Below are 10,426 nucleotides of genomic sequence, written 5' to 3'. Positions count from 1 at the left end.
TTATAATTTGTCAAATATAAATATAATTTATATAAGTATATATATATATATACAATCAAATGTTTTTGTAAAATGTATAAATAAATAAATATATATATATATATACACACACACATATATATATATATAATGTATATATATTTATTAAATATAAATATTTATATTTTATATATTTATTTATATATTTTACAAAAACATATGATCATATATATATATTTATATGGTATATGCTGTGTTTATTGTATCTTCTAAGTTTTACTGACCATGACTGAGATTTTCTGACCCGTCCAGCCGCTAATTTCTCTCTGTAACTGGTGTTGTCCAACAGAATATCTCGGGACGATTCCACCTCTGATCCAAACTTTGGGAGGTCCAGTTGAAACACGACAGGAGGAGTCATGTCCAGTTCCAGAACCATTATATTCTCCGCCTACGGAGGTACACGAGGGACAAAAGACACAAGAACAATCACGTAAAAAACTGCACAATGCAAAAAAATAATTTTCTTAATTAGTATTTCTGTCTTTAAGTTTATAAATAACATCCTCAACATATTTTTGCAGTGCACATAATCACGCAGCTCCAGCACATGAACTATTTCAACCATTTGATTTGACATCCTCTGGCCATGTTCCACGTTTTCTTCCTACTCTTCCATCTCTCTTTCTCTCCATAAACATACCCTGTATCTGGAATGAGCTCCCATCGCTATGGCAACCCTGGCGTACTGGCTGATTGGTCGCTTGTATCCCACAGCGGAGGCGGGTCTTCTCTTCATTTGTGTGAATTTACTGAGTGAACACAGAAAACAGGCAAGAAGATCAACTTCACTCTCAGTCTGTGTGCTGTTCTGCTCAGAAAAACACTCAATCACAATGTCAGATCAGAGTTATTTTAGTATCATTGAAATAGTATTATAGTTTTTGTTACTATTTTTAATTAGATACTATTTTTATATTTACATTTTAGTTAAAGTTTTAGTAATTTTGTTGTATGCCATTATTATTATTTTTTAATATGTCTGTATAGTTTTTTTAAATTAAATTTTAGTTTAATTATTTTAGTACTTAAACAGACTAAATGTAAATTAGAAACGTTGCCTTTGAAAATGAGCTGAAATAAAATAAGTTTAAGTTTTTTTATATTTTATTTCAGTTAACACTTATTTTATTTCAAGTAATGAAACAGTTTTTTTAAGGTTTTATGGTTGGTATATATGTTTTCAATGAATAGAAGGGCTTTTGTTCTAAAAAATTGTGCCTATGTATAAATGTTGTTACAAAACTGAAAATATTTTTTCATTTGTGCTATTTGTGCTGTTTTGATGACTTTACTGTTATTCTAAAATGTGGAAAACAGTACAAAATAAAGAATGAGTTTGATATGTTTCGTCTGTCAGTGCAACTCGAAGTGCTGTGATATTAGCATCTGATGCATCACATGTATAGATGGACGTTCACTCACTTCTCTGCAGGAACGAGAGGCTGAAACTTCCACTGGTCTTCCTCAGCGTCAAACTGAAGTCTGTTCATGATTTTATTCTTCTCTTCAGGAGGTATAAAGTTCTCTATAATCAGATATCTGCAGAGACACAGATACATTAGCTGTGTGATTGTTCTTGAACCATCAGCAACGGTAAAATGATGCATAGATAAAGCAAATCATGTTTTTGTTTTAATGTGTGTCTTAGAACTCAGTGCTGGAGCTCAGACTCACTTGAATTTGAGTTCTCTGGTCAGTTCATTCTGTGTTTGCTCCAGCTCCTGTCGGCTCCTCACATGCTCATCATTCACATCCTGAATGTCAGCCTTCAGAGACTGAAGCTTCGCATACAGCTGCACAGACAGAGAGAGAGAGAACATGTGATCATCCGTCATCTGCAACATCTGTCCTTCATCATAATCATCATCACCTTTATCATCATCCATCCTTAATCATCTTCTTCACCATCATCCATCCATCATTCCTTCATCTTTATCATCATCCATCCATCTTTCATCTTCATCACCTTAATCACCATCATCCATCCATCATCATCAAAATCCATCCATCCTTCATCATATCATCATCCGTCCATCTTTCATCTTCATCATCACCATCATCATCCATCCTTTATCATCATCATCCATCATCATCAAAATCCATCCATCCTTCTTCTTCTTCACCATCATCCATCCATCCTTCATCATCCATCCATCTTATATCTTCATCATCACCTTCATCACCATTATCCATCCATCCTTCACCATCATCATCCATTCTTCATCACCATTCATCATCCATCATCATCATCATCCATCCTTCATCATCATCTCTCCAGCATCCTTCATCTTCATCATCGTCACCTTCATCCATCCATCATCATCCTTCATCATCCATCATCATCATCCATCCATCCTTCATCATCATCTATCCATCATCCTTCATCTTCATCATCGTCACCTTCATCCATCCATCATCATCATCATCATCCTTCACCATCATCCAACCATCCTTCATCATCCTTCATCTTCATCATCGTCACCTTCATCCATCCATACTTCATCATCATCCATCCATCCATCCTTCATCATCATTCATCCATCATCCTTCATCATCGTCACCTTCATCCATTCATACTTCATCATCCTTCATCATCATTATCCATCCTTCATCTTCTTCTTCACCATCATCATCATCCTTCATCATCAATCCATTCATCTTTCATCTTCATCATCCATCCCTCATCATCGTCATTCATCCATCCTTCATCTTCATCACCTTCATCACCCTTCATCATCATCATCATCCATTTTCCATCATCTATCCATCCTTCATCTTCACCATCATCATCATCCACCCATCCATCCTTCATCATCATCATCCATCCACCCTTCATCATCATCATCCATCCATCCATCCTTCATCATCATCATCCATTCACTCTTCATCACCTTCATCCATCCTCCATCATCACTCTCATGCTGTAATCAGTGCTCAGTCAGTGTTAGTGTGAGAGGTCAGCAGGGGTTAAAGGTGAAGGTCAGGAAGGAGCATGTAAAGGCTTTACAGGACTTTCAGGCTGCTGGTTGTGTTTCATCTGAACATCATAGCAGTTATTCCACACTCAGAATCCAACAGGAAGTGATGTGTTCTGGCAGGAAGTGGCGTGCAGATTAATGTGGGAACGGTGGAGCTCAGTCCTGTTTTGCCTGTCTACTATTGAGAATGAATCTCTGAAGTCATCAGAGCTTGAGGAAGAGGGTTTTGGTGTTTAGCATGCTAACAGTAAACATGAAGATGAATGCAGGTTGGCTAGAATTAGTTGCTGTGTCTTTTCATAACGCTTTAATGCCAAGACTAGCATTTAGCATTAGCCTCGTAGCTTCTGACAGTCTGAGACCGAGAAAGTGTAAAAGAAACTAACCTTCTTGTACTGATAAAAGGTGTTTTATTTTCTTCGACCCAATGCACCTAACTGGTCCTGATGTAGTTTAATGTGGCCTGCTACAATTTTTTCTTTCCAACAAAAACAATTCAAATATATTAAATTATATTATATAATAAAATATAATAAAATGTCAGTAATTAATGTGTTGAATGAGCTTTTTTAATATTTTATTTTTTATTGTAATTTTAGACATTTTGTTATTTGCGTTTTGTCTTTTTTTATTTTATTTTTTTTTAACATTTCTATTTAACTTTTAGCTTTAGTAATGTTGGTACCAAAACAATTAAAACATAATACATTTAATTCACAAATAAATAAATAAAAAGAAAAAAGAAATAAAAAAGGAATGTGGTGCTAAATTAAATAGAATGGTGCTAAACCCTTTAGACAATCGGACAAAAGTAACTCATATTTTGAATTAGCTTTATATATATATATATATAAATCATTTTAGTTTTAGTCATTTTATGTGCTTTTGTCATTTTTAAATTTTATTTTCAATACTACTATTTAACATTTATTTACTTTTTATTTCTAGTTTAATAATCAACAATTAAAATGTATTAAAATACAAAAAAAAGACATTTAAATAAAATGGTGCAAACCCCTTTACACACCCAGGTCTCAAAATGAAGTCATTGATATTTTGAATTAGCTTTTTAAAATATTTGTATTTTATATTTTATTCTTAGTCATATGTTTTAGCTTATTATTATTATTTCTATTTAATTTAAATTTTATTGGTACCAAAGTAGTAATGTTAGTAATTATATATAAAACATAGAACTATATAAAAAAATGTAAATAAAATATTTCTAAACTCTTTACACACTCACGTCCTGAGGTTTGAGTAATATTTTGACTGCTTTTATATGGTATACAGTATACTGTGACAGTAGTGATGGAAAAGAGATACAGAACAGAGAGAGAGAGAGAAACAGAGAGATGGTTTTAAATAGACGCGGGCCTCTGGGCAAGCGTCAGCAGGACGCTCCGTCATCAAACTCACACACATACACACACACACACACACACACTCAGCAGCAAGGATGCTCTCGTTTAACAGAGACCTTTCCATCCAGACCCCCCACATTCCCATCACCATGGCAACAGAGCTCAGTCTGGCTCATTATCTATTCACACTGCTGAGGAATTCATTGGCCAGGAGCTCCGAACACAAGCTCCGCCCACCTGCACATAGACACATCAATATTTAAGCAAAGCATGCTGGAAGAAGGCCAATGACTGAGTTTACTGTCAGCACATACAGGCTACATTTGGAATTGAACACTAACATACATTATATAACAATATTGTGAAACAATTATGATGAATGTTTAATTCAGCAAGTGGCGTTCAGTTATAATGGTTACAAAATGCCTGTTTTGCATTTTTAATTCATAATCTGGGGATTCCATGAATACAAAAATACAGTATAAATCAGTGTCATTTCTGTAATTTTGTAGTATTTACTAATATGTTAAATTAGTTTGTAGTTTTATATTTTCAGTTTTCATTTTAATATTAGTTTTAATACACCTTTTAGTAGTCGCGTTATATGCTCATAATTTTTATTTTATTATTTTTTATTTAGCTTTAATTCATTTTAAGCTTTTTAGTTTTATTAATTTTAGTACTTTAAATTATTTAGAGATTGCATGTATACAAATATACAATATTAATCTTTTATTTCAGTGTTGTTTACATAGTGTTATATCATTTAATAATATTTTAAGTTAGTTTTTATTTTTATATTTTCCGTTTTCATTTTAAAATGAGTTTTAATTTAAGTTTTAGTAATTTGATGTGCTTTTGTCATTTTTGTTAGCATTTATATTTCGCTTTAACTTATTTTTATTTCAGTCATTTTAGCACTTCAGATCATTTATTTAAGTTAGCTGCCAAAGCAACAGTTTAGTTTTTCCATCCAGTATTTATATTCTATTTTATTTCAAGTATATTGAATTAATAAAATGGGTTTTAATAATTTTGGTTTTTGTTAACAATAACTACACTGGTATACATTCAACACACAGTAAAAACAGTATGACTATACTAGCATTATACAATATTATACTATGCTACTCCAAATACAGTCACACACACAAACAAATCCAAAAGACACTATATAATTGTTTCTTCCTGTCTGTCTGTCTGTCTGTCTCGCCCCCACATCCTTTCTTTAAATGCAAGTACAATTAAACTAGAAAACAGCTGTGTAAACAGACATTAAAGGCTAAAAGTGTGTGAAGTGGTTTAGTCTGTTCCACAGGTAAAACAGGCACATGAGCGCTGGGACTTCACAATTAAACACTCCAGCATCACAATGAATCTGGGACAAAAACTGAGTCATGAGCAAAGTATGGAACGACACCATACTACTAACACTATATGTGCAGCACGTATAGTATGCAAATATTCTGTATGCATAAAATTCCTAGACACTCTGTTATTACTGTATATTCACTGAAGAAACAAAAAAAAAGAAAAGAAAAAAAATACATATATAAAACAAATGTATTTAAATATATTGAATTTAATTTTTTATATTTTAACAATTTTATTTTAATATATTTTACTGTGTCTGTTCCTCTTTTGGGCTTGAACTGATGGTAAAACGAATGACATTATTTACTGTCTTTTCATTTATTTTGAAAGATGAAGCTCGTGATTATGGTAAGGGGCGTTACATTTCTGACGAGTGCTTGTGGTGTTCGGCCAATCGCAATGCACTGGGTCAGCTGGCCAATCAGAGCAGACTGCGCTTGTCGGAAGGAGGGACTTTGTAGAAAACGAAGTGTTTGAGAGAGGCGGGGCATAGAGGACCTACAATAATGTACAGTATTTGAAAAATAATGTGTTTTTTGAACATTAAAGCATGTCAACATATTCTGTTACACCAAATACACAAAATAATGATCTTTAAAAAAGCATCATATGACCCCTTTAATATTTTCAATTTAGTTAAAATTTTAGTCATTTTGTCATTTTTTATAGTTTTATTAAATATGTCTATATGCTTTTATTAAGGTTAAGGTTTAGTTTTTAGTTTGATTAAGCTTTATCTATCATATTTTTATATTTTCTGATTTAATTTAATTGTATTGATATTTTCTGTTGTCATTTTTATTAGTTTTTGTTTTGTTTTTAAATTGTCTTTTTTAAATTAAGTTTGAGTTTATTTCGTTTTAGTTATTTTAGTCAACTTTAAATAACACTGAGAAATATTGCTTTGGAAACTAGCTGAAATGAAATAAGTTTTAATAATTTAATAAGTAAATTAAATAATAAATTAAATGTAAAATATGTTTTATATTTTATTTGATTTCAGTTCATGTTTATTATAAAAAATAAAAAAAAATAGTTTTGCACATTACAATAGTTTATAAAAAATAGTCTAGGTATTATAGTTTAAAAATAGTGTATATGCACACACAATCTTAACTCACACAATCTTCAAGCATGCTCACCTTAAACTTGGCTGTGAGGAGTTCTGTGGCCTCCTGCTCCTTCGTCAGATGTCTCATCATCCTCTCTTTCTCTTCCAGGAGTCTCTGTTTCTCCTCCGCCACCAGAGAATGATCATCTCTGATGGCCTCCTTCTCTCTCTCCAGCTTCTCCTGCTGTTCCTTCATGTACTCCTGCGCCTCCTTCTCCACGCTTTCTTCATCATCATCTTCAACATCCTCCTCCTCTACCTCTTCCTCTTCTCCTTCTCCGGTCTTCCTCAGGCTCCTGCTCCTCCTCTTCCTCTTGGTGAGCATGCCGCGTTTATCCAGCTGCGCTTTCAGCCGGGCGATCTCCTCCTGGAACTCCCTCAGGAGGGCGTCTTTGGGGTCTTCGTTGACACGAGGCTTGTTCTTGATGTTCTTGGCGCGGTTGGCGTAACGCAGGGTGGTCAGGGTCTCCTCGTAATTGTAGGAGGCCGGTCCCAAAGTGGCCACCATGATGGTCTTGGCGTTCCCACCCAATGAGTCCTGCAGCAATCGTGTGAGTTTAGAGTCACGGTAGGGGACGTGAGAACTTCGCCCGTCCACCAAGGCAGAGATTACATTTCCCAGAGCGGAGAGGGACAGGTTGATCTTGGTGGCCTCCTTTAGACGTTCTCCTTGGACGCCAGTCTTAGTCTGTCGCTCGCTGCCCGCCAGGTCAACCAGGTTGAGTTTGCCGACGCGGATGTGGTTCTGTCCGTCTGGCCCAAGCTGGCTGCACTCTACCGTGATGATGAAGATGGCGTGCGACCTTGAGCTGTGCTCGTTCATGTTGGTGAAGCCCACCGATCTGGTCTGGTTCCCCACATTCATCACGTGCTCGATCTCCTTCACGTTCTTGGTGACGAAGGAGGACAGATCTTTGATGTAGACCCCTGAGTCGGCGCTCTCCTTCAGCTCCAGCTTCTTGCTGTGGTCTTTGGTGAGCAGGTCGCGGACCTCCTCCTGGTAGATCTCCAAATAAGAGGCCCGGACCAGGTACTGCTGGTTCTGAGAGCGCGAGATGTGCGTGAAGATGTGCTCGAACGAGTTCGGGATGATGCCGCGGCGCTCGGCGTCCAGCCACTGGCCTTGCATGGTGTACGTCTTCCCGGTTCCCGTCTGTCCGTACGCGAAGATGGTGCCGTTGAAGCCGCGCAGAACCGAGTCGATGAGCGGCCGGACCGTCTCGTCGTACAGGTCGCTCTGTTTGGAACAAGCGTCGTAAACCGCATCGAACGTGAAGGTCTTGAGCAGCTCTCCCGGACCCGCCTTGGGGTTCCGCAGGGCCACCTGGCCCAGTTTCACATCCATCTGCACGATATGCTCATACCCCATCGATTCCTCTTTACGGTTGAGCGGGCGACACCGAACCACCACCTTCACCGCCTCGCCGTTTTTGGCTTTCATGGACATGTTGAACCCGTCTGCGAGATGAATGGATAATGAACGAGGGCAGTATTCCCGTTAAAGCAGATGGATGATGGAAGATGTCAGCATCAGCATCACCCGGTTACCGAGCGCATAATGTCAGTCCCGGTGCAAATCTCTGCGGTCTCCACAAATGAATAAAAGATAAAGGCGGCTCCGTCATGAACACATATGGCTGAAATCATAAGCTCAGAATATCTCACCGATTTCCACCGAAACACAAGAAGATCCGTCTGACAGAGAATCACACACATCAGCTGCGCTTCACTGCAGCCCTGCCCAAACACACACACACACGCACACACACACATCAGGGTTGCCAGATCTGACAAGAGAAACAAGCAGTCTGAAATATACAGATGGGGATTTTTAAGCAATTATGGCTCTGCTGGGCAATTACAGTAATTTCATATCTCAGTTCTTTACTTAAAATTTGAAAAATGTATATTTGCTAAGAGAAATTAGCATGGTTATTAAACAGATACCTATAGGCTATTTAATAAAATAATAGACCCAGTGAACAAAGAAAAATGTGTTAAAATGTAATTACATTTTTAGAACAAAATGATGACATGCATTATAATAGTTTCTGTATCTTATACACATAATCTTCCTTAAATAATTTTAAACTATTAGGGAAAAAAAGTTTATATGTCTAGAAAATAGCAACTACTCACTTTATGAAAATCAAGGGCAAAATCGTTTAAAAAGGGCAAACATGGCAACACTGTAACACACAGTCACACACAGTCTGGTTCACTATCCTTGTGGGGACTCTCCATAGGCGTAATGGTTTTTATACTGTACAAACTGTATTTTCTATCGCCCTACACCAACCCTACCCCTAAACCTACCCCTCACAGGAAACTTTGTGCATTTTTACAATCTAAAAAAACTCATTCTGTATGATTTATAAGCTTCTGTACCCATGGGGACCTCAATTTAGGTCCCCACGGTGACACAAGTCCCCATGAGTTGGTGTGTATTCAGGTTTAAGTCCCCACCAGTATAGAAACACACACACACACACACACACACACACTTTCCTTCAGTGCGATCATTTCGGAAAGGCCCCAGAGGTGTTTGGGATTTGAAGTTAAATGGTTTAATGCTGGATGAGTTAAATATGGATCAGATCAGATCAGTGTTTGATAAAATGCTAATTATTGCAATATAGGCTACAAAAAGATGAAAAAATAATAATAATGTAAAGAAAACATTAAAACCATAATATTTTTTATAATGTAATTTACTTTAAAACAAATATTTGTGTTATTGCTCATTTCATTCAGTTAATTTTTCATATATTCATAACCTTAGCACGCACCTTTTTTTGTATCTGCATATATTTTTCTGCCCATCATATCTGCTTACTATAGCTTTTTATTCCTAAAACGTGCAAACACTGATGAAAAAGGTGAAAGCCCAAAGATATAGCCAAATATTCAAGACTGAACACTAGGCCTACTATAATGTAGTGCAATAGCCCTGATAGTTTTTTTCCTTGTGGAGATAAAATAACAATAAAACTGACTTTGACTACAGCTGTAAATATCCTCCTGAGACCCAGCTATGGAGTTTTTGCCTCTGTAGTGGACATTATATTTTAGTGAATTTCTCTGAGACCTCACATGTCACAGTTGTACGTCTGGATGTCCCGTACAGAGCACATTCAGTGCTTTCCAGAGATACCAAATGACTGGATGTTTCACCGTGACCACTCCCTCTCCTTGGTTTTTAAAAATGGCTGACATTAATTTAGTGATAAAATTGTACATCGTTATGGAAATATGATAATATTTTTGTAATTATAATTGAAATCTGATTCATTTTCAAATTGTTTGTCATAAATCAACATCTCAGGAAAATGTTATGGGGTTTCAAATCAAAATATGACCGTCTGTTATGAAACAGGACATAATTTCATACATGTCCACTGTAGAGGACACCAGGACTAAAATCATGTTTATTATACATTTTGGGAGACAAAAGAATTGAATAGGAAAACAAATTATATATCAATATTATTATGAAATATTAGAAATTATTATGAAAATCTGGCCAATTACTACTCCCATTATTACACTTCTTTTTT

General features: G+C 36.1%; 1 protein-coding gene across 1 annotated transcript in view; it reads right to left on the bottom strand.

Annotated features, from left to right (window-relative positions):
- Positions 1-8,616, bottom strand: part of LOC107550365 (kinesin-like protein KIF3C) — a 10,173-nt gene extending 1,557 nt beyond the window's left edge. The window contains exons 1-5 of the mRNA XM_016231626.1: positions 6,880-8,616; positions 1,717-1,835; positions 1,465-1,581; positions 683-791; positions 264-430 (exon numbers count right to left, since the gene is read on the bottom strand). Coding sequence (XP_016087112.1) covers positions 264-430; positions 683-791; positions 1,465-1,581; positions 1,717-1,835; positions 6,880-8,316 — 1,949 coding nt within the window. The 5' untranslated portion in view covers positions 8,317-8,616. The remainder of the gene's footprint in view (positions 1-263; positions 431-682; positions 792-1,464; positions 1,582-1,716; positions 1,836-6,879) is intronic.
- Between the last annotated feature and the right edge of the window lie 1,810 nt (positions 8,617-10,426).

Source organism: Sinocyclocheilus grahami, unplaced genomic scaffold (assembly GCF_001515645.1).
Source record: "Sinocyclocheilus grahami isolate Dianchi unplaced genomic scaffold, SAMN03320097.WGS_v1.1 scaffold397.1, whole genome shotgun sequence".
In the NCBI taxonomy this organism is placed as follows: domain Eukaryota; kingdom Metazoa; phylum Chordata; class Actinopteri; order Cypriniformes; family Cyprinidae; genus Sinocyclocheilus; species Sinocyclocheilus grahami.
This window is presented reverse-complemented; position numbering and strand designations above follow the sequence as displayed.